This window comes from Pezoporus flaviventris, unplaced genomic scaffold (genome assembly GCF_033815535.1).
Source record: "Pezoporus flaviventris isolate CSIRO_AGI_PZ_B2104156 unplaced genomic scaffold, CSIRO_AGI_Pfla_v1 ptg000063l, whole genome shotgun sequence".
Classification (NCBI taxonomy): Eukaryota; Metazoa; Chordata; class Aves; order Psittaciformes; family Psittacidae; genus Pezoporus; species Pezoporus flaviventris.
Window position 1 is genome coordinate 9,936,196 of NW_026892611.1, and position 27,461 is coordinate 9,963,656.

At 39.1% G+C, this 27,461-nt stretch overlaps 1 protein-coding gene and 1 long non-coding RNA gene across 15 annotated transcripts in view; one reads left to right on the forward strand and one right to left on the reverse strand.

Annotated features, from left to right (window-relative positions):
* Positions 1-27,461, forward strand: part of BCAS3 (BCAS3 microtubule associated cell migration factor) — a 361,836-nt gene that overhangs the window by 151,073 nt on the left and 183,302 nt on the right. For all 14 annotated transcript variants that reach the window (XM_061470541.1, XM_061470542.1, XM_061470543.1 and 11 more), the window contains 4 exons: positions 265-365; positions 15,800-15,900; positions 19,440-19,636; positions 20,943-21,040. In XM_061470541.1, the coding sequence (XP_061326525.1) occupies positions 265-365; positions 15,800-15,900; positions 19,440-19,636; positions 20,943-21,040 (497 nt within the window). The remainder of the gene's footprint in view (positions 1-264; positions 366-15,799; positions 15,901-19,439; positions 19,637-20,942; positions 21,041-27,461) is intronic.
* Positions 23,176-24,600, reverse strand: LOC133278084 (uncharacterized). The gene is made up of 2 exons (XR_009746443.1): positions 24,512-24,600; positions 23,176-23,835 (listed from the first exon to the last, which is right to left on the reverse strand). It is a non-coding gene; the product is annotated as an uncharacterized LOC133278084 (long non-coding RNA).

Consider the following 27,461-nt stretch of genomic DNA (forward strand, 5'->3'; position numbering starts at 1 on the left):
ATGTTTACCAACTTAATCTAAACCACCTTCATCGTGAGCAATCCATGTTGCAGTCAACAAACAAGTATTGTCTTTGCCTCACAATCTGTGCTATTTCGTCCTGCTGCTCAAGTGCTTGTGGTGTATTGCAGTGTTTGAACAAGCTAATTTAAATAATTACAAACATTTTGTGAGCTTGTATAGATAATTACATGTGATGACAGAAACACTGATTTACATTCTCTGTATTAGCTAAAATATTAATAGTCTTGTGTTTTACCTCAGAACTCCTCAGTGGAATGAGCTCCAACCACCATTTAATGCAAACCATCCACTGCTCCTGGCTGCAGATGCTGTGCAGTACTACCAGTATCTTCTTGCTGGCTGTAAGTAGCTGACAACTTTTTGTCTTGTCTTATGTGCACATTTTAAGCTGAGTGTGACTTAGTTTTTCAGCCTGCATTTATTTCAGAATACATTTAACCCCAGAATAGCGCTGACGTAACTATATTAGTAATGGTAGTGAATATAAGTATTTTTTTGATATGAATCAAAGTTGTGAGCCTGTCATATACCCAAAATGTGAGTGTTTTGCTGGCTTTGAAAGTGTGACTCAAAAGATCCCCTGAAGTCTTTAGGGTTTCTTCACCTCATTTCTTCTCATGCTTTTAGCCATTTCCTCAGTACTCAGTGACAAGCCAGTGCATCTGCATTTTCCCTCTCCCTTGGAACTCCTTATTGCTGGGCTACTTCCAGCCAGAGTCTGAGACAGCTGCTTCCCTCGGGAGCCTTGGCATTGCTTCCAGGTTTGGCTGCCCACCTGCCTAGTCCTCTGTCTTATCCAGCCACATCGTTTGCAAGGAGCCAATGTGCATGGCATTGCATATTCAGAAACATTTATATATCTATAGATACATGGTATATGTATATTATATAAACCCATGTATTTTATATTGGTTTTATAGATCAGTATTTATGTTACTTTTTTAATTTGACCATTCAGAAAAGAGAATAATATTAACAGTAACAATTCTCTATCTAGGATGTAGTCAAGATCAAAATGATACAGCAGTTGAAGTTTCACAAGGGAACACCTCTTGGCATATGTAAAGGTACTCATGGGGAAACTAGATCCTCTGCACAGTTGTCTGTGCAGCCAACGCCAGCACATGATGTGACACAGGCATTTTAAAATGCAGAAAGTGGACATCTGGCCAAAAGGCAGTTTGAACATGACTGGTAAAAGTGACACTGGCGCCAGATTAGATCTGTTGCTTCTACCTTTCCATCTGTTGCATGTGCTTCAAGCTCAAAATGTTGTGGGAACCCACAAGGTTGTTGTCTTCCTTGTTCCATGCTGCATAGAAAAAGGAAGAAAACTCTAAAGGTGGAAAAGAGTATGGAAAAGGTGGTTAGTAGTGCACAACACTGTGTTAGATGTGCCTTTGGGCTAGAATTTTTTCCTAGATCCCTGTGTTGTTTTACTTTGACATATAGTATGAGAGTTCTGCTTTGAGATAAAAGGTCATTGCAAGGAGGTATTTTGGTTGTATGATAGTTTTTGATACAAATATGGATCTCAAATTTCAAATTACTGTGTCTAAAATTAGATGTGCGAGCCTATACTTCCATTTTGAAATAAGTATTTTGAATTATTAAGTCCAATCAGGTCAACAAATATATTTGTATTTTGTATCAAAACCGTTAATAGACACTGTTAACTACAGAGCATAGGTCTAGTTTTGTATTGTAGTTTAACGTGGCTGCTGCCAGAGTCTGTTTATGCTGCTGATAACTCATTTTGGTATCAGTATTTTTATCCATTGCTTACAAACCATTGTTGCTACTGCTACTGAGTAGTCTTGAAACAGTCTCCAAAAGCAGCTTTAGTTCACGGACACTACCTGTGTTTGTGGATCCTTGCAGCTTTGCTGTTTGGGCCAGATTTATTCCCCCTCCTCCCCTCCTCAGATTCCCTCCTCTAGTTTCAAGATGTCATTATCATCCGTACTGGTTTCAGCTATTTCTCCTGCATGCTATCAAACGTGCAAATATATAAATTATTGTATGGAGCATGTAGTTCTTGCAGGATGAGTCCAAGAGCACAGAATGCTCTCTGGAGAATTCTGGACATTTTGTAGAAGTAGTTTGTCTGCCTTTTAATTTCTGTTGAAATGAAAAACAATGTAATGCAATGATATGGTCTGAACAAAAACCTTCTTTGAATAGAAAAGCTTATATACACAGATCGCATTTATTCCACAGTCTGAAACCAGGGATGGATGTGGTTCACTGTGTTTCATTAATGTCTCAAGTACGATGCATGTCAAATGGTTTGGTATTGAAAACTGTTTAAAGGAAAAAGAATGAGTTGTAGCTGAATTGCAGGAAAATAATGAATTTGAATTACTTGAATTACAGCAAAGACTTTTAAAATCAGGGGTTTTTTTCACAACTTTTTAGTTTTTAGGAACTTTTTAAGATGAGTGTGAAATGTAAATGAAAATAGAATAATAACCACTACAGACAAAAAAGTATCTATAGAACATAGTACAGCTGGCATTAATGGAACAATTTGTGTATATCTGATATTCTTTGACGTTTTATTTGTCTTCTGGATTTATTCTATCTGGAGCTTCTCAATGAAGTTTTGGAAAAAAATGGAGTCAGAGCAGGATTCCCACAAAACAGTTCAAGACACCTGTTGGCTTCCCCTATTAAATACACGCTAAACTGAAGTTATCTGTCTCTCCTTACCTGCAGTAATGTAATGGGCTGACATTAGCTGAAGCCTGTGGTTTGATGTGCTATCACTTCCGTCAGTAAGTTTAATTGCCAGCAAATGGCTAAATAGAGGTTTAGGGTGAATGTTACATCTGTCTGCCACGTTAGTGGTAAGAGGAATTCTGGCGCCGTTTCAGGGTCACTATTTGTATCTGTCTATCAGAGGTAGAATACAGCAGTTTCTCTCAGTTTCTGTATAGCATTTCTGCCAATTGTTTGGCTCCATTAAGTGTGCAGGGGAAATAAAAGCCTGAATGACCAAGTCACAAGGGGGTATGGATAGACCCTTTCTTTGTCCACACTCAGAACATTGCATTAGGTCTCATTATCCATTTATAATAAGTGACCTTTGCCCCCTGGGTCATTGAAAAATACTCAGTGTGCTTTTTAGCACAGAGTACCTCTGTCAGCAGACGGACAGAACAATGAAACGTCTGGCGGTCTGGTTGGAGGGCTGTGCTCTGCAGGTCTGCAGAAGGATACAGTTCGATGCCAAAACACAGCACCAAAATCTTCCTTAGTCTCTGAAAAGCATAAAGTAGGCCAGTGAGTTCTTGTGATAAAGAGAATATTCTAAAAAAGCTGTATTTAGTTGTTTACACAGAGTTCAGCTTCCAATATTTTTAAAGAATCTGAAAGTTATACCCACAGCTAATAAGGAAGTAACAAGGAACCATTGTTTGAAGAAATATATAGTACAACAAGTGTCCAAGACCTTTATCCCAAGGGTATTTGTAAGTGGATTAGCACAGCTGTTTCATTGCTTTGAGGTCATCTGTGACATCTGCTGCAGAAACCTGGATCAGAGTGCACAGTTCGTATCTACCTGAGCGCTTTATCACAGCTGTGGCTCACTGCAGAGAGGTGAAGAAGTGGATAGCAAGAGATTTGGACCTTTCTGTAAGTTGGTGGCTCAAAAGTGAACTTGCATGTTAAATTCCACAGCCTGCTGGCCTGCCGGAAGTGTGGGTATCCTGCTCCTGACTGCTTCAGGCTTTATGCAGTTTGAGAGTGAAAATAACCAGTCTGGAGAATCTCCTCACCTTCTAACAGAGCAGATTTCAGACTTACCGTTCTTGTCATAAGAGTTCATCCTGCAGAGCCCAGGAGGTACTGCAGGCCTCAAGTCCTTTGTGCTGGGTTAGATGTTTCTCTCTGAGCCTTCTCAGATTTAATACATAGTATTTTACCTTATTTGTGTCTCTAGTATTCCCTCTTTATTTCCTTTGTTCTGAGTAGCTGCTAAATCTAATCACAACAGAGGAGGGAAATTTAAGTCACATTTTATCTGTCCTAGATGTTTTCCTTACCTCGTAAGTATCATCACCACAGGACGGTCATAGCAGACCTTACAGAGGAGGAGAGTTGTGCAAGGCACTGTGTGCATACCTAGAAGGGTTTCTGGTGTCCACAGGAACTTGTCTTTAAAGGATGTGCCTTTCTTCAGAGAATTGCCAAGTTTCATTATTACTTATTCTTTAAATAGTACTTGCTTCCTGCTGTTTAGTACTTAGGAATTAAGATGCTTCTGGTAGTATAAACTCTCGAGGCATCCTGTTAAGGTATACTTTCCTTGTCCCTGATAATCTGCTGTTTGTGTTCAGGTTTTTTCTCTAATGAATACTTTTCTATTGCCATGACCTGAATTCTTCCATATTTGATTGACTTAACCTGTGTTGCCTTTGTCTAACTTCTGTGACTTCTATTTTAGCACATTTGAATTCATTTCAGACACGTGCATGGCACATAATGGAATTGTAATGAAAATAGGTAAATTTGCATAACAACAAAAAAATCATACGTCCTCATTTCATGCTTCTTATTTCCTTTCTTCCTCACCCCTCCTCTTTGAATTCACTTTTTCATTGCACTGGAGGAAGGGACTGTAGTTGAAATATCTGAAATATGGACAATTAATGCATTAATGAAAAAAAACCAAACCAACCCAAACCCAACCTTGAAATCAGATCAAAAACTGACCAGAAAAAGCATTGAATGAGATGATTTCTCTCCTCTGGCTCTGGCAAGGGCACCTTCACATTCCAGGCAAAAAGTTTTGGCTCATCAGGACCAATTTTATGGAGATGACCTGCAGTTGTCAGAAGCAGGCCAATGACAAGAATTAATATATTAACTGGTATGCAGTACTCTGACAAATTGCTTACTAAATACATCAAAATTGATTGGACGTTCTGTGTTTAAATTGACAAATGACTGCATTAGGGGAAGGAGGGAAATCCATTAATTACAGCTGCCCTCAACCATAGGAAATGTAATCGTATAAATATAGATTTTGTTAAAACAAAAGTCTCTACTTTACTACAGTGTTGCTGGTAAGTGTACTTGCACCTCCTTGCTATTTAAACCTCCAATAGGAGGTATTGAAGACAGATCTTTGCAATTGGCTTTTAAATAATCAAAGAGCATTTCTGTTGTGCTAAAAGGAATGATGCAGTGTGTCTTTATCCCACTCTGACCGCTTCTGGAAATGGTTTCTCTCTCAGAAAAACGGACATGTAACTGAGGCTTCTGTTGTCTCATTAATTGTTTATTCTAAATGCAATGTAACTCATATTCCATGATGTTAGGATTCAAACCAGCACTCTTTATTCTCATTCTTTGTTCCTGTACTGGTCTTCAAGTAATGTTTGCAGGGCTGTTACTTATTTCTGAGTAAGAATTTGCACTTGAGTTAGGCCTGAAGATATAATCAGTTTTATAGCCTTCGTTAAGGGATTCTTGAAAAGATTAAGGTCTGTATTTATAGCTGCCTTTGACTTCTGGCTGTTACAACAGATTTTCATTTCTGGACCAACTGTTGTACGTATCTGGTGTTTTCCTGAAAATGGCTTTCATTAGAAGTCAGACTTAGTAACTATGCATTGTCTTCAAAGGGAGGAGGTTAGCCTTTCCTCACTGTTTGTTTGGGCTAAATGATAACACAATTTATACAGATAATCTCTCTGACATCATGTTTGCACTTCCCGCTCCCTCTAATGCAAGCTACGCACCCTGAGCATGAGTTTTGTCTCTAAGCAACATTGCGGTTCTTTATGGCCTATTTGAGATTCCTTTCATACATTCCATTGATGGAAGTAAAAATTACATACATAGAACTAGTGATTATTGTGCAGTGGAAAGCAAGACTGAGAGTTAACAGTGGAGAGTGTATTAAATAACTGTGTTAATGTGTGCTAGGAAGACAGATACTATGAAAAACAAGCTACGATGCCTGTAATCACAGCCAAACTGCTGCCATACAAGTCTCACTGAGCAGACGCAGTAAGGAATCTGGTCATTCTGGTCTACAAGCCTTTTTCCCTGGGCAGCAGAGCATGATGATGGCTTGGTAATAGGCTAATGAACTGGGGCTGATAATTATATTTAGTGTTCTACCACTTCTCAGCCTTCTGCCTCTTATTTTTCTTCTTGCACTCTTTTGTGTGTGCATATTTAATTGTGTATTCTTTCTCTCGCACTCATGTAAAACAATGTATGTTATGGTACATACCACACTATATCCATAACTATAGTGTGTGTATGTGTAGCATGTTCTGGGAGGCGAGAGCTGTATCTTGCTATGTGTATGTTCAATGTCTATCACAACGAAGCTTGATTTCTAATAATAAAACTGATCAAAACCAGAGCCTGTTCTGTAACAACAATTACGCTATCATGTAGTTACGAGGTGTTCAAAGCCTTTTGCTCTGTTTCTTTGGCATCTCTACATTGCACGGTCAGACGCGAGTTTGGAGCTGTTTCAGCAGTCAGTGCTTTTGGGTGCCCATTACGGTGTCTGTGCTGGTCTTTACTGGTTCTGCAGCACTTCAGAGCAGAATTGGGCAGTTTAACATAATCCGTGATGAAGGCTATCTAAACAAAGCTCTCTGACCTTATCCTGAAGTGGGTGAAGCCCACTTGAGTTTATATGAGCTGCCGTGCCGTGAAGCCTGGAGAGGAGTTGGAGCAAGGATTTGTGTGGGGGTTAACGTTTTAAGCTGCCGTTATTTTTATGTACTGATTGTATGACTGTTGCCTAAACTACTGGCCTTTCAGGTGTACCTGTGCTCCACAGATGAGGGCTTTCCACAAAATTGTCTCAATGGAGTGTTACGGGCTTGAAACTGCAGGAAAATACACACCATGTGTGCAGAGCTGGAGTGAGGGAGATGGCAATCGCAAAGCTGCAGGAAGGCAAATAGAAAGCTTCATCTGAGTGGCTGCAAAACCAGCCTTTTGGTAGATGGAGTGAGTCCCAGATCACAAGACGTTTGGATGATTCTGCCAAGTTTCACCTCCCTCTGCTCCTCTACTCCTCCAAGAGTATTGCAGCTAACCCTTGGTTAGTTGTTAGCACAATCCACTTGAAGGTGGGAAACTGTGCTATGTTGTTTTGGTATTTGGTGTACAACCAGCATATAGCTGAGACTTCATGTAGTTACTTGGATGTATATGTTGAACTTTATTATCCAGATGGGATTTTATGTATATATATATATATTCTAGATTCTCAGATGCCATTATTATTCTTTCTACTTGAAATTGCCTCTAGCTAGTGTATCATTGTCATGAAATTCTACTTTGTTACTGCCACACAATAAAAAAGTACAAGATGCTTTTTAAAAGAACTTCCTGGGTCTTCGTATCGCTGGTTTCAAAGGAATTGTGTAGATGTCCTTTAAAAATCCACGTCCTTGGGGAAAAAATTCTTCAAGATTTTGAGGACATTTCTATACAGAAAAGTGAAATGCAGAGTTTTAGAAAATGAATTCTTAAGTGTTTATCTTGACTCAGGTATTCTCTCCAATTATATATATTTTCATATATAATGAAATATAATCTATAATAAAATATTTAAAATATATAAAAATATTTCATATAATATTTTCATATATATTCATATATATATAATTGAGTATATATATGTATCAAGTGATAAAGATAAAATATGTTGTAGAAGAATTTGTGCAATTTAAGAAATATTTAATATTTGGAATTTTTTACTGAGTTTAAAACTGTTGCAAATCTTAAATCTGTATAATCTATAAAGATGTATATGTATTTTTTTATGACAGCAGTTAAAAAATTTGGAGTTCAACTGATTCCAAGGATGCTTTTCTCTTACAAGATTGTTACATGTATTTGGGGTTTTCTGGCAGTAGTCACAACGAGTGGAAACAGTTTTCAGGTTTGCTTCTTATACTTGGAGGCATAACAGATTTCAAACTAATCTGGATCATCTTCCCCTTCCAGAAAAGGTGTTTCTAATGAAATTGTAGTTCATGGTATTTTTTTTAAAGGAACACTGTGTTTCCCTAAAACTGTAATGTGCACTTCCTGCTCCCTGCAGGAAACAGGACTGAGTGGTAGAGGAGAGCAAATTGAATTTCGCGCTGAACATAGGAGTGATTGGGGTAAATAGGAATAGGGTGAATGACAGTTCATGAAAGAGCTGCATCACTGCATACAAGCAGTGGAGTAAATCCTGATATATTCTTCAGCCATAATTGTGAAATGATACAGATGAGGTGGGTAAAAATTAACTCTATAATGTGCATTAGATGGTGGCAATGTGTGTTAAGTGTTTGATGCGTGTGTACACCTGGGCATGTGCACGGCGTCATCAGATTAACTCGGTACTTGCCCATCTTAATCCATATTTTATAAACTAAATGCTGGAAACAGCACTGCATATAGGAATTAAAATACTTTCAGATGTGTACAAACAACAATAATGAACAAGGGCACATGCTGAAATAGTTCTTTACTATTCTTACATGGTCATCTGGAACTTCTTAGAGAGGGGTCCATCAACACGAAGGGGTCAGTTTTCAAAGCAGTGTACAGGGATTTAGCCGCGCGACTCCTATTGACGTTAATGGGAGTCAAACGGGTAAATCCCCACGCACCGCTTTGAAAATTTACTACTAAGCCTCTTGACTTCTCACTACATACTTTGATTGTAACAGTAATCCATGGTTAACATAATTTTCCCGACAATAATGTCAAACATACTTTTGAAGTCAGTGAATTATAGAAATAGTTACCTCTTCCGTAATTCTTTAAAGATGGCCATCAGATGGATTTCGCCATAGGTTCGTGCAGTTGAAATTATTCTTTACCTCAGGAAAGAATATATATGTTATCCTTTGGTACAGAATGATAGTCTGCTCACAGTCTGAGCATTTGAACTGTTGAACAGCCTGAAGATGCTCCGTACTGTGAGTAATGTTGGGTTCTAGCTCTGCCCACGTTTAGAAGTTCACTGTACTTGACTGGTTTCCAATGGGAACTTTAGAAACAGAAGCTGGAGTTAAGGCACAATGTACATACACCAGTCTTGGAGTGCAATCAGGAGTAATGGTGAAGCCTGGACACCTTATCAGTACCTTTTTGAGGGAAAAAAGAAAAAAGCCAGGCTGTTGACTGTCAGACCAGCGTAAAGTAGGAGCAAGTAAAGCAGTCCTCAAATCTAAGGAGAATTCATATCCTGATTACAAACCTACCTATTCCTTCAAGATTAAAATGCTGATACAGAGAATGGATGGTCTATAAAGCACCTAATAAACTGTGGGCAATATATAAATAATGAATGGATAAATCTGTAAGTTAGTTGGTGGTGTGAAATAACTGTTAGGCTGACTAAAGCCCTGGTTTACAGGGGGCTTTTTAGCTTAATTTTATGATATTTACACATACAAGAATCTCAGAAAGTCCTAACAGAAAAAAAATGAGTGGGGAGAAGTTTTGGGTAAAAGAGGCTATTTTAATTTGCATGGCATGTTCTTGCAGAGGTTTACAAGCTGAAAAATGCATTAAAACCAGAACTTTATTCTGTAACATATAGCCACAAGTAAAAACACATAGAGGATATCACCAGACTACAAACAGTTTATTTTAAAGATGGCTGTAAGCATTCTGTCTAAAATGAAAATCTGGTCTTCAGTCTACTGTCACACTTGAGCAGAGGTAGAGCCACCAGTGCACAGAGGGATGTGCTGTAAGGGAAGATTTAGGAGCATCCCTGCAGTAAATCTCGCTAGGCAGTTGTTGGACTGGAACTACGTGGCCAGTCGGACTGTGGGGTACTGAAACCAGCCTCTGATGAAGTGAGATCACATCTATAAGATGCAAAAAAGGTGAACCTGTTGAATCTGAAGCAGCCTAAACCAGAACTGTGACATTCTACTTGCTATGCGTAACACGATGTAACTAATGCAGCAGCGGTTCCAGAAGTAGTATGAAGTAAATCATTCAGATTGTACAGCTTAATTTTAAGAGAAGTACTCCTGAAGCTTGTTGACAAGCATGTGATTACCTCAGGTCTCTAAAACACCTATGATCGTTTTACATGTAACTTAGGGACCACAGAAAAAGCATCAAAATCAAATGTCACTGTGTGATTTGTACGAGGACAAGGGATATACAAGTTTTGTTCTATGTACTTGTTTGTCTGGAGACACTAGAGACTGCACGTGGACACAGGGCAGACTTCAGACTTAATGAATCAGTTGGGAAGTTCTTGTTTCTGTTTCTATGAGATTTTAGAATCTTCTTTCAAATTCTAAATTTTGCATATTCAGCTGAAATAAAGGAAAGCTCTCGTCTGCAGGCAAGTGTACAGCAGGCAGCACAGAACAGTCTCTATAGTCTGCAAATGCTTTTGCTCTCCATTTGGACAAACCTACATCCCTTAGAGAAGAGCGCATTGAGAATTTCATATAGAACTCTCAATTAAATTGAATTGTGTAAAGCTTATTTATATAAATGAGAAAATTAAAACCTTTTGGTTCAAGAAGTACACAAAACTAAGTAAAACTAATGATTTATTGTTCACAAATTAAAACCATAAGTACGCACACTGCAATTGAGCTGTAGTGTTTCTTTGTTCCAACACTTTTATGTTGCTGAAAGATGACAATTTATAATCTTTGAATGAATAAAGATTTGTCTTGGGTTTAGGTATTTATGATATAATTAACCCATCTATGAGCAAAACCGCTGCTTGTTAATTCCAGTATTCATCAAACGTGTATTTGTGTAGGTCTCGTTCACGTGCAAAGAATGTCTATGCAAATTATCTGAGGTTAATATAAACTGTTTTCTTCATTTGTTACTAAGTATCATGGAAATGTTTCAAAACAATGTATTTGTTTTCTCATACTTAATCGTAGAACTGTGTGAATCAGGACCTGGAGTTCCAGAGGGAAATCAGCTCAGCTGTATTTCAGCCTTTTTTTGGGCTTGTGTTGAAGCTTTTGCCTCAGCAGTCACTTCTGTGCAGTTTTCCTGGCACTATCAATTATCACACAAATTGCTAGCTTTGTACCGTGGGTCTTTTCAGACCTTTGCCTTTATAATAGCCCTTCTTCACTGTAGTAGGAAGATTAATCCTGCAGTTGCAGAGAAGGGAGTCTGTAAAGTTCAAAAATTTACCTTAGATTATGGGTAAGCACCTGTACCTTTGATTTTGAGGGCAGAAAATGAGATGACGATGTTCAAGTCATGAAAGAAGATAAGGGACAACAATTTTTGTTGAAATTCTGTTTTCCTTCAGTTAAACGTGGTTCAGTAGAGCAAATCAAGATGGATGGAGAGAAATATATTCCAGATTTAGAGCTGATGCAGATCACTTTTCACTTGAGGGAGGACAGAGATTAAAGGTCCCACTACTATTTTTGAGCAGCTCAAAGATGGTTTTTGCCCCTTGCCAAGTATTTATGGCAATGCTCTGGCTTTTGCTGTAGGTAGCAGTTAAAAAGTGACCTCAATGCTTGCTTACAGAGATTTTTGCATTTATGAGCAGGCTCTAGGAATTCATATCCTGTTGTACTGCATAAACAGAAGTTGTATGTTGTAATTCTCACCTTAGGTTTTTAAAAAATACTTATTTTCTTTGTACTTTTTCACTCCATGGGTAATTGTGCGAACTTCTGTGTTTGTGTATCTCTAGATTAAACAAACTCGGTTGTGTTCTGATATCTGATACATGTTTGTTCCAGATGTTGCTGTAAGAATAGCAAAAAGTAAAAAATTGGCATGGCTCAGACACAAAGCATGAATTGATTATATTAGGAAGGTACAAAACACCTGCAATTGCCAGTAAAATACCTCTGTGCAGCAAGGGCTTCCTCGCTTCTTGTCTTCGTGCGTGCTATTTGTGACTTTCTCAATGAAAGAGGAATTATAGGAGCACAAGAAAGAGCGCGACTTGCTGCAGAGCTTTTGAAGAATCTGAATTTCATTATTTGCTATCCTGCATTATAGTGAAATTATTTGGAAATTGCAAAACCTCTGTTTTAGCATTAGAACAGCTTCACTGATGTGCCAGAGGCTGCTGCAATTCCCAGTGTGAATTCAGATTTTCAAAGAATTAAACTGGAAGAAAAAAGATTATTTTTGAGCTCAAATTCCTGGAAATGCCTCTCAGGGCATAAATTAATCTTGTCTTGGAACGTGATAGCAATGCAAGAGGTGTGCAACCCAGGAATGGAGGAAGAATCGGGTTTGCATTTTTAGAACGTTCTTGTTCCCATAACTTCAAGGGCATTTTTAACTTGAAAAAGCCTGACCATATGTATGTCTGTGACAAGCAGTACAGTGATGGCAAATCTCCAGCAAGGATCACTTGTCTGGTAAGGTCATATCTCGGAGAAGGCTGCTTGCTCCCACAAAGGGCAGTGGGAGTCGAGCTTGCCTTGCCTCTGCTAAGGCTGGGACCATCGTTACAGGATCCTGCTATCAAAACCAGACTCTCTTTAAATGCCTGCTTTTGTGATAGGTGTGGTACATAAATGCTGTTTTATTAAATAGCAAAATAAATTACTGAGGTTTGACCTCAACTGAGGCTTTATCACTGTTGCCCTGCTAGTGAACTCTAAGGCAGAGCTTTTTCGTGGAATTCAGCATGTCGTCACTTTTTGGTAGAAAGAGTTAATGCCGCGCTCTGAAGCTGCACTGAGATGTGTGTTATTGCAGTGCTGTGATTCCTCGGGAGAAGGCATACAGCCCAGGACCAAACCTATTCTTAAATCTGAGTTTCTTTCTCACTGTAAAGGCGTCCTGGATCTTCAGTAGAATGCAGGAGTATTACACAAGGGAGAAATACAGTAACAAGGCAGGGTGGGTGCTGCTCCCTGGGCTGGCGTTTTTGCAGCTAGTCACTGAATAGCAGCTTCCCTAATCTTGACAGCTCTAGTAGTTGCCCCTGGGATAGAAAGAACAAAAAAAATTCGGAACAGTCCATAAAGTTCCCGTTGGTTTGAAAGCAAAAACATCTGCTAGAGTCATGAACAGTTTGTTAGTGGAGTTCAATAACAGGAAAGCCTGCACTTGATCAGCTGTGCCCTCAGAAACCAGCATCGCTGCAGTCAGTAGAATTTATTGCAGGGGAGCCAGGAGATATGGGGAAGATTAGGGCAACAGCAAAACGTGTCAAAATAATGGGTTTGTTCCACTGGTTTCAAATACAAACTTCACCAGTAAGGAAGAAGTGTGGGCATTATGGTTTCATATTCGATGTTTACTGTGAATCCTCAGCTGTTTGTAATCCAGGAAGGTATGTATATTTTCTTAATAGGAATTTGGTAGGGGCTGGATAGACACATCCGTAAGTCACTGAATTAGATCTGTCACAGTTGTAATGAAGCAGATGAATGTAGTTTCTATATTACCTTGAGAAACTGACGAACACATGCTGCTGAAATAATGCCTGTGGTGCCGAGGTGTGGATGTGCACACACAAACAGGCACAGATTCGAGTGATTTCAGTGAATATGGCAGTATCTCATGGGAAGAACTTGGCACTTTGTAAGAATATGTCCAAATATATAGAGCATTTTGAGTAATTCTATCATAAGTCAGGCCCTGAACTGAATTGATATATGGCAGTTTCCAAATACAAGCACTCCGTGATACAGAGGTGTTAGAAATGGCTCCATAGCTGAGGTTGGGTTGAGATACCCTCTTATATAAACAGAATGAAAATCCTTTATTTCATATAGGGTATGGATTTATGAAAACCCTGTGTTGTTTATATTATAGAGGCGCCGTTCTGTATTTATGGTTACAGTTGTGTCTGCACTGCCATTATAAGCTCCTATTATTAGGGGTTTACAACATGGCTGTAAAAATTTGTAGTGGATGGAAACTTGACACATAAAGGTCAACTCTGTAATAATATAGTTTTAAAAAATCAATTTTAAAAATGTTGAGTCATTTTTAGATTATGTTAATATAAAAATCTTGGTTCTGATTTTAGGATTGTACAGCATCCTAATGCTATAGCATAAAACTCGTTTGTTTTACCAAAGTAAAAATACCCTTGTTGCAATTGCTTCTTTTAATTTGCTCTTGTGGTGTCTACTCTTCCCTCAAAGTGAGTATGGTTTCTTGGTATTGACTCCAGGGCTCCAACAGGCCCCTGACAGTAAGCAGGTACAAGAAAATGAGAAATACCTCCTGTCATATTGTTCGTGGTGCTCTTGGGTTTTGCTTTTTCTAAACTCCTTTGGCTTTCTCAAGTGGGAAGTTTTAGTTAGAGCAGCATAATGCTGCAGCTGTAAAGTAGCTAGACTGTAAGCTTTCCTAACAGATTTAAATGTCTCAAGGACCAGGCATCATGAAATACTATTCTTTACAATAAGTCTACAGTTCTTTCTCTCTTTTTTGTGGAGTGTTGGAACACTAGATTGTGATTTTCCCTGAAGTTGGATGTATACATGGTAATCATTTTAAAAGTGGTTTGGCTATCATGCAGTCTGCAGAGCTGAAGAAGTTGCATCTTTCTGTTCTAATGAGTCCATATGAAGACGAATAATGGCAGTGACTAGAGGAACAGAACTAAGTTAGTTTTGTTCTAAAAAAACCTTTCTGAATTGAGGTTATTTATTTCCATCAGTCTTTTGAAAGCAGCAGAGATGTAGCTATTTAAGCAGTTAATAGTAATGCGAGATTCTCACAATACTGTCAGTAAAAGGTTTGCTGGTGGACGCTGTGGGCAGAGCTGATGTTGAGTCAAACTGAAAGATGACCCAGCCCCAGATCTCTGGTAATGACTGGAAGCAGAGTCCCCTTTGTCCAAGAGCTTGGAGGTTATGAACTTGATGATCTTAAGGTCCTTTCCAACCCTAACTATTCTATGATTCTATGATTCTGTGATTCTTGGAGGTTGTATCTGGACTGTTGTGCTTAGTAGCCACTCATGAATTTCTCACTCAGCTTGGACTAATGTGTCTTTCTAGTTATCAGTGTCACCTGCACCTGAAAAAAGTGTTTTTTCTTATCTGTCCAGAATTGTGATACAGTATTACTGCAATGCACTGCAAACCTCAAATACAGAAGTGCTGGTATTTTACAGTCCAGTGAAATGATCTCAGTATTTAGTCTTTGTAGCAAATTAAACATCAAACTGTACTTCCTTACGAATTCTTAACGTGTTACTCCCGTAATGAAAAGGTAACACTAAGATGACAAGCGCTTCCTATTAAATTGCAAAACAGTGAAATCCTGAAATTCAGGTTGTTTGTGTAGCAGATTTTAATTATCAACATTAATGTTGAACTGGGAATGATAATACAGTTCATGAAATCTTGGAAGTACTTTGTGTTCGAAGTCAGTACATGGACCAGTGCCTCGGGATAGCTTTTGTCAGCTCACTTTAGCACAGTTCACATTCTGCAAAGTCTGTAGAAAAGGCTTACACCACTGACAGCACCATTTCTCAGTGGTAAATTCCTCAAGGCAGATGGTTATCATCTGTATTGGGCTGTTCTTTATGTTTATTGGGTAATTAAGGTTAAAAGAAGAGCCACCTGGGTTATCATAGTGGCTGTATGTATATGTTCAAGTCAAAGAACAGAAATCTTTTCATCACTTTTGATGTCAGTATTTGATCTGTTTCAGTGCCCCAACATACTGTCGCAGGTTTAGGAAGACATATACAGTGCTGTACCAGTAACTCACTGAAAAGGGGTTTTTTTTCTAAAAAAAACATTTAACAGTAAATCTGATTTTTCAGTTTTCTGGTTTCTTTCAGTGGTTCCACCCGGGAGCCCTGGACCGATCACTCGACACGAGTCGTACGACAGCTTAGCATCTGACCACAGCGGGCAGGAGGATGAGGAGTGGCTCTCACAGGTATGCTTTCTTGGGCGTTCCAGTTCAGGTGTGAAACGGTAATAGTATCCACTGGAAGTAAAATCCACAACTTTGCTCAAAACGAAAGTAAGCTTCCAGCATGCCATGGGTATTGCTGAGTGCAAAACTGACCTTAGCCCTGAATTAACATGGTATGAATTTGATGGTCGTTCCATTTTATGCAAACTATACAAGCTATATTAAAAATGAAATAGAGCTTCATCATTACTGGCATACGTCCTTGGGGAGTTCAGGGTGAAGTAGGAATTTTCACTTGGCAACAGAAAATTACCTCTCTTCGGTCTTCTTTGACGTGGTTGTTTGCAAACATGGATAAAGGAAGTTGGCTAGGCAAACTGGAGATGCCTTTTCACTTGTGACCTGTGCTATACTTACTGCATTTTAACATTAAAATGGTAAATGAACTGGTTCACTTCCTTTTTTTTCTGGTTATCAGCTACTGCATTTCCTGATGATAATTCCTGTGAGTTATAGCTGTGTACAAATATATGTAGTGCTTTAAAATGGTCATGCCTGGTAGGATACTTTTCTATGAGGTTAAATTTTTGTAGTCTTATCAATTCTTTCTTTGTTTCAGTCACTGAGACTTCTCTTTAAGAACTTGGTACATACTTGAGTGTTTGGCTCAAAACATAATTTCAGTTTTAAGACTGTAGGTCATGAATAATACACTGAGGATTAGTTCCTGTTAGTAGGAAAAGGTTAAAGTTAAATAAATAAATAAGATTTACAAATGCTCTGGATTTACCAGATCAATTACAGGCTACCTGATACATGAAATTCATCCTGACAAATTAGGTGGGTTTCCTTTGGTTTATGAACAGTGTTGTTATGGGAGTGATGCATAAAATGTGTTGCTGGGGTGTATGGCATAAATATGAAATATTCATGGATGTGATTTGCTTCTCCCACTGGTGAATAAATCATACACAGCATTTTCCTAAAATGAGAAGTTAGGTTTCCACATGGACCGGTCCAGAAGTGGCATTCACTGGGGAATCTGTTCGTGTGAATCCACTTACTGGCCTGAGTTTTCAGTTGTGGCTGCACATCGATACCTCTTCTTTGCATATGCTTTCTCTAGTCAGAGCATAAAGGCAGTGAAACTACTCAATCAGTGCAGTCAACAGGAATCTTATCACTGAGCTCACTGAGGCCAAGGTTTCACCTGTGGTTTTCTACCTACCCTCTCCAGTACTGTTTGGGTAGTTTAGTTTATTTTACTGTTCCAGTGACTTTCTGGTGCAGTGTTGCAGCCTCAGGAATGCGACAGTAAGGTAAATATGCATTAGGGGGTTGGTTTATTACTAATTCTTGGAAGATGTGAAATGCAAAGGAACTTAAAACTTCTTGAACTTCATCACATCTATCCCTCTAGAAAAGTAAATATATTTATGAGGAAAAAAAAGAACCTCCAAGTGATGTCACAGAACACAGATAATTCAGAGAATGCGTCCAGAATGTTTTATTTTTCTGAGTGAAGAGGGTGCTGATAGCTCTTCCGAGCACGAAGATGCTAGCGTTCTCTGCACAAGCCACTTCAGATTAAGCCTAAAGTGCAAGTATGTTTTTCAAAATTAAAGTGTTGTTATCAACAGTAACAGCATGCAGTGAAAAAACATCGCCCTTCACTTCAACTTTTCAATTAGAACAGTGGGTAATGTGTGCTGTCAGTGTGAAGTAGATACAATATGTTTGTCCTGCACACAACGGGAGAGTGAATAGGAACATCTGGCCGTAGCCTCAGTAAAATTGCAGAGGCATCTGTTTACCTCTCGGCTCTGTGACACTGATGGTTTCAAGCTTAAAATATACAGATTACTTTATCTGTGGCCTAATTTACATTGCTACATAAAAGCTACTTGCCTCTGAAAGGTCTACAGTCAGTCTGAGTTACACTAAGATAAATGCAAAGATGGAAACAGTGCTAAATAGGCTGTGCATTTGATGCCTTCCGTTAGCAGAGAGCCTAAACAACATTATCCAGTGTTTAAAATTGCTTCTCAAAGGGGTAAGGATCGCTACTAGTAGATATCTATGTCATCTATATACAAAAATATATTTTCATTAACTTCCTCACTAAACTGAGTTTTTGCTGTGAAGCTGATCACTGTTTTAGCAGAAATCAATAGGGATTCGGGAGTCTGGCTGTGTCATCTTAAAATTGTGAGTTTGCCAGAGCTCAGTTATTTCCATTTCATATTTCCTTTTTCTGATACTTAAAGGCTCTTTTTGATTTTTCAGACTGTATTACAGAAGGCTTATGCTTAGGTTACCCTTTAATTTACATGGCCAGCTTTGCCCTGATCATACACATTTCCAGCAATGTCACCATCTTTAATTTTCATGGTTGTTTGCATTCCTGTAGTTGACTTACTTAAGAGTTTGGCAGAATTGATACACCTCAGGTTTATACTTATCAGTGTGAAAAGACATTTTTAAAATACTTTGGATGCTTCATTGACTGAAATAATTGGAAGTTCATCTCTAGGCTCTCACTGGGAGAAAATATGAATTCTTGAAGTTGTTGTTTGTTAGACACACCACCTGTGTTCTGTAATTTGGAAGTAGGCATGGAACTGTGAAGCTTCTGTGTCTCTGTTTGTATCTACACGTCAATGCACATACAGTAAATCTATCATGTCCACATATTATATATGTGGTTGTTCATTGCAAGCAAACACTCTTCTAACTGTTAGACTGTCAGTTAAATTAATACATATGCATGTGTGTAGCTGCCCTTCTAAACTCCATGTGTTGCACATACATGTTATATCACATCTGCATAGTAACAAGACTTAACCGGGGCTGTTCGGTGTCTCACTGAGCACTTCACATTGCTTTCTGCTTCAGGTCCTGTAGCTTCCCAGCAAGATGGTCTCTGCCAGTGGTATCCTCAGATATGCCAACAGTAATTAGGAGCTTTGATTTGAAATACAGTTCACACCTATGTACATGTGAAGCAGTGCTGTTTAATGTGTGAACTTTTAGAAAGCAGCTGTAACAAAGCTGTAACAGCTTGCTTTGGAAAAGTGCATCCCTTGACCTGGTCAGGATTGAGGTCATCTGGGGGAGGTAGACTTCCCATTCCTTGGTCTGCTCTATGCAGATGCAGGCAGAAGTGTTTTCCCCTGTTTGTTGCACCACCAGGGTAGCTTTTTAGCAGCACATATTTCATAATGGCAAGGGGAGGAAGATCAGGGTCAGGTGAAGTGATAGCCAGGGTGCAGTGTTCATCTTCGGAACAGTTTAAGAACTGGGATGCAGTGTTCTCAGGCTGGTGGTTCATAGGCTTTCAAGGCTCCGCAAAAAGCTCTTGGCTTTGGCTGGAGCATCCTGTCTCTATCAAAGACATTCTGAATTTTCCCCTGTTTGACATTAGTCCAAACTGATGGCACAAAATGCTCTTTTTTGTTTGAGAACAACAGGATTCTGGTGATTCAACATACTGAAGGAACCATTCATTCTATCAAGTTGCAGGTTTGTATTAAGCATTTCCCTGTATTTTCTTTCCCCAGGTTGAAATAGTGACTCACACTGGGCCTCATCGACGCCTGTGGATGGGTCCACAGTTCCAGTTCAAAACAATCCATCCCTCAGGCCAAACTACCGTCATCTCATCCAGTTCTTCAGTGCTGCAGTCGCATGGTCCAAGCGATACCCCGCAGCCTCTTCTGGACTTCGATACAGATGATCTTGATCTCAACAGTCTCAGGTAAAAACAAAAGCAATTTCCAGGCTGCTTCACATTTGTTGTGTGAATAACTTGCCTCATGCTTAAATGAGGCCATCTGTGTAGAATGTGTAATAGTTTTCATCAGTCTTGTCCAGATGAAAGTCTTAAAAGTGTGTGTGACTCAACAACAATAAAAATTCACCCAGGCCGAGCAGCTCAGATTCCTTTCTGCTGCCTCTTCTTGGGTAAATGACAGTGAAAGACAGTACAAAGTCTGGTGCCTTGTTCAGCATCATCTTGGCTTTCACAGTTTCTGCATGGCTTAATAAATTCATTTTCTCAGACATGAGTGGGAGCTTTAAGCCATAGATTTAGATGCTGACTGGGAAGTGGTCAGTGTGTTGGAACAGTAAGTGAACTTCTGGAATGTTTTTCCTCTCCCTGTTTTTTTTTCCCCTTTCCTTTGCTTCTTTCCTTGTACTTCTTTCTCATGTATTTAATTCATCTTCTTTTGGACATGACCTGATTTGGAACTGGGGGCAGGGGGTTGACCTAGGAAAGGGAAGGAAGGTAAATGTGGGTTTGTATTTACTGAGAGCTAGTGATTTTTGTAGAAGTGCTTTATGCATCATGTGTTTCTGTGTCCTGTCCAGTAACTCAGGATTTAACAAGTTTCCATGCTTCTGACTGTGCATGTGATTTGAAGTCCAGAGTTCTGCGGTGTGGACTTAGTTTGGGACTGTGTCTAAAACTCTTATGAGTAAAACGAGAGATGGATAATATGACTAATCCCATTAAAACTGGGCAGATTGTCCTTGGACTGAAAATACATGGTTTTGAAATGTGTGATTTCTCCTTGCATGTAATTGCTCCCACAAGTAAGGATACGATTGTCAAATACGTTATTTTTTTTTATTGCATATATGTATACATATGCAGAAAGAAAGCAGAAATTAGAAATAATAGAAATATCTGTTAAAAAAGGGCAGACAATTGCAAATGTCTTCTCTCCTAAACTGACAAAGAAAATGCTGCTGTTCAGGAGGGTGATAGAGGCTTTTATAGCCCATTTGGATAGGCTGAGCTTCTGCCTTTGAGGTTTTCTGAGAGCTCTAGCCCAGACACAGTTTGGGGATATTCATTTTGTGTAGAGTCTCAGCCTGTCCCTAGGTGGATTATGCAGGTCTTGGCTCCACGAAGCAAAGAAAAACACAAGTTTTCAACAGTTGGCTGATTTAAATATAAATAGTTGCTTAGTATTTTGAGCTGATTCAGGTGTGTGATTTAATTACAGCCCTCATGAGCAATGACACAAGTGGTAACTGTAACTGTAATTGTTATTTAGGATTCAGCCAGTTCGGTCAGAACCTGTTAGCATGCCGGGGTCACCACGTCCAGTTTCTGATCGCAGAGGAGGTTCAACAGTGATTGATGCTACCTCAGGTAGAAACATGTTGATTTCATGTTTTCTTTGATATTCATCAGTCTTGTCTTTTTTTGTCTGGTAACATGTTTACTAACTATTGCCATATACTTAAAAGAATATCATGATTTGCAGCTGCACAGTAGGGTAAGTGCTGTCTTATACAGGTACTTAATGAAAGCTACCATAATGATGAATTTTTTTCCACCTCTTACCACTCAGATATGAAGTCACAGCATGGTGGTAAGATCCAAACACAATATTTACATGAAGTTTAACATGAGCTAGAGAATGCTAAAAACTGCCTAAACTAAAAAGCAGAACTGCAAATACTAACGCTGAAATGCTTTTATTAATGAATGCCTAAAGCATAGAATATTACAGTTCCATCTCATTTATAAAATAGCTTTCATTGAAATGTAATCATAAATGTAATTGATTTCTGTGAACAGTCAAGACAACAGGATAGTTTATCTAATGTTTGTGTAATAGGCGCGTTTTCACTACTTTGCTCTAAAAGGGCATGTAAATTTAATACTACAATGGTTATGTTAATATCAACATAGTAATATATGTACTATAAAGTTTTCTTCTGTTTTTTCTCAGTGGTGGGGTATAGTCTATGTAAAGAAACAAGAACAGCAGAGCTTTATATTCTGGTGCAGCTGTATAGCCTCTGATGTGTCCACACAGCAGGATTTTGTCAAATAATATCTCTCACAAGTAGAATTATTAAACACACAGCATTAGTCAAACAGTCAAGTCAGAGAGGATTTTAATCTTTAGTGATTTGAAAATCCCTGGAGATTGCTGATTGGATTGAGGTTAAACTATAAAAAGAGACTGTAACACACACAGAAACTGGTGTCTGAAAGTTGTTTTAAAGAGAGTTAAAATAAAAGCTCCTCTTCTGGACTGTTTGCTATTGATATAAATTCTGAGTCCAAGATACTGCATTGTTGCCAAATTAATTTATTTGGGTATTCCAGGTTTTTTCTTAGATGTGTTTATAACTGAGTTCAATAATAACTATATTTGCTTTGAATATTGAAGATTGTCATTATAAATTCCATTTCAGATCTTTAAAACTTGTTCAGTTAATTCTCGTAGAGCTTAGACCAACATCTGATGCTGGTTTTTTAAAGGGTATTTTGTTTTATTATGTGACAAAGTAATCTTGAAAATAATGGTATGATACAGAAGCAAACAAATGCATCACATTGGTTGGCTTGTTTTTACTAGTTCATCTATGCCTGTTAGCCCTAAAAGGTTACAAGCTTGAATCAAAAGAGTGCTTCTGCCTGTGTAGCTCACACTGCAGATTCAGTGATTAACAGTATAGCTGTTCTTCACTCTCAGCGTGCCTGTGCCAGCTGATACAGATGGAGATAGCTGGGTTATCAGTGTTGGTTTTCCTTTCCTCTTGTGTCTGAATGGAGCAGTGCCATTACCTGTTTCAGGGATATGTAATAATGCTGAAATACAACCACTCTGTAACCATAACCCACTCTAAACCTGTGCTAGTCCATTTACAAGAGAAACAGTGAACTCCATAGGGCTGTACCTCTTCTATGCTGAACAAGCTGTGCTCAAGTGTGGATGGGCCTTAATATGAAATGGCTCATGTGAATGTGATGAAGCTCTGTTGGTAATGCCTTTAACATGTGTGTCCATATTAAAATTGCCAAAGTCAATTGTATACATGGTTATGACACTGAAAATATATTTACTGTATAGCAGTGACTCAGTTTTGTTGTAACACCTCGTAAGTGTCTTACAAACAATACATGGATTTTGTTAGGGACATGCTGATAGCAGTATTTTATTTAACTTCATTGCCAGACAGTTTGGATTTGAATTGATTTTTGATTCAGGGACTTTACCATCTATGTGCAATTTTTGAATTGTCTGATCCCCATTCTTTCCCATGCAGGAATTATTGGCCCAAATTAGGGTAGATACGCCAGATTATGTGTGATGGAATAGGGCTGTGAGTTCTGCTACAGAGGAGAGAAGGCACAAAGGAAAAACGTGCTGTTTTTTGAGATCGCATGCTACTCTTGTGGCAGAGCCCAGCAAGGCAAGCAGGATATTTTATGCTGACTTTCTTCTCCTCCCACCTTTGAGATGTGCAGAAAATTACATTAAACTCAGCTCTGAATCTGAAGGTTTTATTGTAAATACAGTTCATGTACGACACTGCATTTTTTGTGTTCTCGTCCACTACTGTAAGTATTCTCATTTCCTGCTATTACCACGGCATGCCCTAAATGGCTTACATTCTTTATGGAAAACAAATCTATTGGAAAATACATTTTTAGGTTTGAAGGATTTTCAAGTAGGTCATAAACTTTTACTGCCTAAGCTGAACCAGGAAGTGATTCTTCAGTTATGACCCATGCATTTGAGTCTGTTGCACTTTATGAAGATACTTATCTGGCCGTTTGATTGCCTGTTGCTTAGAGATACAACCAGCGTTGTCTTCTTATCTAACTCCATCGCTTGTTCTTCCTATCAAGAGATTGCAAGTACATGTTTACCATCTTCCATTATTCTTCTGCTGGCCTTGATAGCTTCCGTCCTTCTCCCCTGTTGGTGACAACTCTGTTGTCGCATTGAACAAGAACTTTGTGTAGGTGTTTTACCTGTGTTTTTCACGTGTCTGTAGAGCTGTGGTACACTAATGTCAATATTCTCTCACAAGATTATTTGCAAAACTCATCATTCAGAAAGCACAAAACACTTTAATGCTGCTATTAATAATGAAACTTTGCAGTGGCATTTTCAAGGTGGATGGTCACATCTGTAAAGATTACTAGGATAAATGAAAAAAGGCACATTTCAATATGGTTATCTCAAAATAATCCCAAAATATTAGTCCCTAGGTTGTTTGGGGGTTTTTGGTGTGTGGCTTTGGTTGCTTGTTTTTGGTTTTTAATGAAATCTTCAAGAGAAGTTTGCAGAATGTAGTCACCTAAAGCTACTGGACATTTGTCCTTCAATGCACACATTTTAGTCATATGCATCATAGAATATACCCTTAAGGATTAAATGCACTGGAATTCCAGATGCTCTTCCAGATTGAGAGTTAGAAACGTTAAAGGGACAACACTGAGTTTAAATCTTTCTAAAGCATGAAGCCATTAATAAAAAAGCAGCAAAGGAACCATTACTGTACACATAGTAAGTGCACACTGTGTGTAGCAAGCAGGAATATGTGCTTGTGTGCCTGTGTCTGTCCTTCCTGAAGAAGTGCTGAGCCTACTGGCTCATTACGTTGGGTTTAACAACGGTGGGGTCTTAGTAAGTCAGGTTATGTTGAAGACCTTATTAGACACCAGAGATGAAAGAGAAACCTTACAAGTGCCTTGTCTGCAGGAGATGCTGCTACACAACCAAACCAGCCAGCCCTGAGATAGAAATCTGAACTGCAACAAAAGAAGTGTTTGTTGCTGAATGATTTGGCTCTATTTCAGAAGACTTTACATTACCTGTATGCGTTGAATGCTGTCCCTTTCTTTGATGTGATGAGCCTTAGATACAATTTCCAGCTAGCTGAGGGTAGCTACAGAATGACAGAGGCTCACCTAGAAAATACAGTCATCAGCTGGACAAGCATTTCAAGGCACCTTTCTGATTTTTAATACTGTGACCTGTGGGTGATTTTATGCATGTCAATTATGTTACACACCTGAAAAATCACACCTAGTAGAACTCTACTAGTAATAAATAATGCAGAAATTGAAGGGTGTGGGAGGGTTTGGATGTTTGTATGGGACATCAGCTCTGGACTTTTCAGAAATGGAAAACCTCTAGAGAAGGGATTTCACAGCAGTTCCTGATCACAGTGAATGTGATTGCACAGCTGCAGTGGGTCTGTAAGGGCAAGTGTTTCCTTAAACTGGAACAAATGTGGTGAAGGCTGCCAGTACTCAGGTATGCTCAGTCAGAGCTGTTAATTCAATCCTGCTCAGTTAAAAAAAGTGTGCATCTGTGTGTGTGTGTTTATGAAAAGCCTTGTTTATTCCCTCATGCAAAGAGGTTTTTGACACTTCTTCGTCATTCAAGTAATGATTTTGTTGCATTGATAGCAGAGTAGGAGAAGGCTGATGAAGAAGTCTGACCTGTTTTGCATGAACCTTTTCCTTTCCTGCTTGGAGGAGATCTCTGTTTCTTTCTTGCTTAGGACAAATGCAGGATTTCGGGTGGGGAGGATTTTAATAAATATTATTAATTCAGTAATATCAAATCATAGAAGAAAAAGATCCTGAGCATTTTTTTAGTTCTTTGATTATGTGTGGGGTGGGGAGAGCCTTTATGATCTCTGAAACCTGGCATGAGTTTTGCTGCTTAGGGATGCAAACATCATTTTTTAGTAAAGATCGGTTATTAGTGTTATATGAAACTCTTAACAATATTAAGCTCTCTTTTGGTTACTTCAATCAATGCCCACTTAAAATTGGCTTGTAATTTAGCACTTCCTTTCCTCTTCATGCAGCTGGCTGGTCCTGGACACAGCTTGTTGCATGCAGAGGGTTTGGTGAACAGAAGAATTGACTTAGGTTTTGTGGTGGAGGGAGTTTGCCTCCCTCCGTCCTCTCTGCCTGTGAAGGCTCTGTTATTGTTCATCACCACACCTGTGAGATAGGGACCACGGGACAAATTTTTACTGTCCAGCATTGCTCTCACTTGGAATTTAATAAACACTTCTGCTGTCACACCTTAAACCATCTGAGCTCTTTTCTGTTGTATGTGCAATCAAATATTTATTCCCAAATGCTGTACACCAGAAAGTGCTGCCTTGGAGTAGTGGAGATCACTTATTCAGGTAGTAAAGATGTGTGAATGCAGCTGGCAGATGAAGTCACCAACATTATGAATTCCCAGGCTGTCCTTACTGCCACAGGCAATAACTGACAGGCCTGAGTGGTCGCCGGTTTCCCGTTACGGGCATTGGTAGGGCCCAGGGAGTCCTGGCGTCACGGATACTTGAGCTGCTGTGCTTGAGAGGAGCCGGCCAGCGCTGGAGGGTCCTTGCTGCAAAGAGATGTAATCAATATGGTCTGGAGTCCTTGACCTGAACCTGTAATTACCTGGATGGTATAAAGGTAGTTTGTTGTTGCAGATAGAGATTGCCCTCAGAAACTTCGCGTATAATGCTGAGCTCTGAAGCCAAGGAAGAGATTTGGCCCTTGGTCTGTGCTTCACAGCAATTGAGAGGTTTTAATAATGGGCATATAACAAGCTGTTCTTAGAGGGCATCACCAGTTCAGTAAATCAAAATACGCGTCCAGCACTGCTTGTTTTGTCCTTCTGCATTGTCTCAGCTTAAAAAAGTAGTTTAAGTTCCAGTTCCTTTCTGGAATAACTTATAAGCCAATTCTGCTAATATTTATTTAGAACACTTATGTTACTTATTTTAAAACCATTTTCTGCATTATTCCTAGAACAGTGGTGGCATGTGGAATTATACACCAGGTACTTCTGTGTCCTCGGTGCAGTAGCGCACACTTGCATGCACTCATGCTCTCTCTGTCCTATTCATCTCTCCTGCTAAATGCCTGTGTGTGCCTGAGCTGCTTCAGACAAAATTGTGGTTGTTAGTATTTTTTCAACTTGATATATTTCATCTAATTTGAGAAAATGTTATCTGATGATTTTTGAAGAGAGCCTTAAGACAGAACTGACTTCAGCAGGCTCCAAGATGCCAATGCAGTATACATGATTACATCTAGAAACAGCTATGCCCTATAGACTGTGGAGATGTGAAGAGGAATTAAAATGACCTGACACTACTGACTGGGCACTTGCTGCTGGATCATTGCCTGGCTTGGGAAAAGACTCAGCTGCAGGGATACATGGAGTAATATTAATGTCTTGAAACACTGGTGGGTGTTTTCTGTAAGCAGAAGTATGCTGGAGAGAGGACAAGTATGGGAAGAGTGACTGAAGGGCAGGAGAATCATTATGTACTGATTTATTTTTGCCTCTCTGTGGTGGTTGTGGGTCAGTTAGTCTGTCACATCTAGAGATAGGAGCTCACTGTGCAGCATGATGTAGTGATGTGGGCCAGCTGTTAACCCCGCTAGTGACAGCGGACACTTCTCATTCCAGTTTGCCTTTGGTTTAGCTGAAGAGGCTTGTAGGACTTGAAGCAGTTAATCTCTCCTAAGGTGGTTGTGCTTTGACACATAAGTGTGTTTCAGTTTTTAAAAAAGTGGTGCAAATTGATGCAAGTAAACATCAGAATTTGACAATTTGTAGACACTGCTGTGTTAGGTGGAATTTGACTTTAAGCAACTTCAGTTACTCAAGGTGCTTAATCCCCTAAAGGCTGATCACCTTGGTCATCTTGCTAGTGTGACTTTTTTGACGGTTCACAGGGGATTTTGACACACAAGAAACCCAGCAATTTCCATATTGGGGTCATAGCTAGATGAA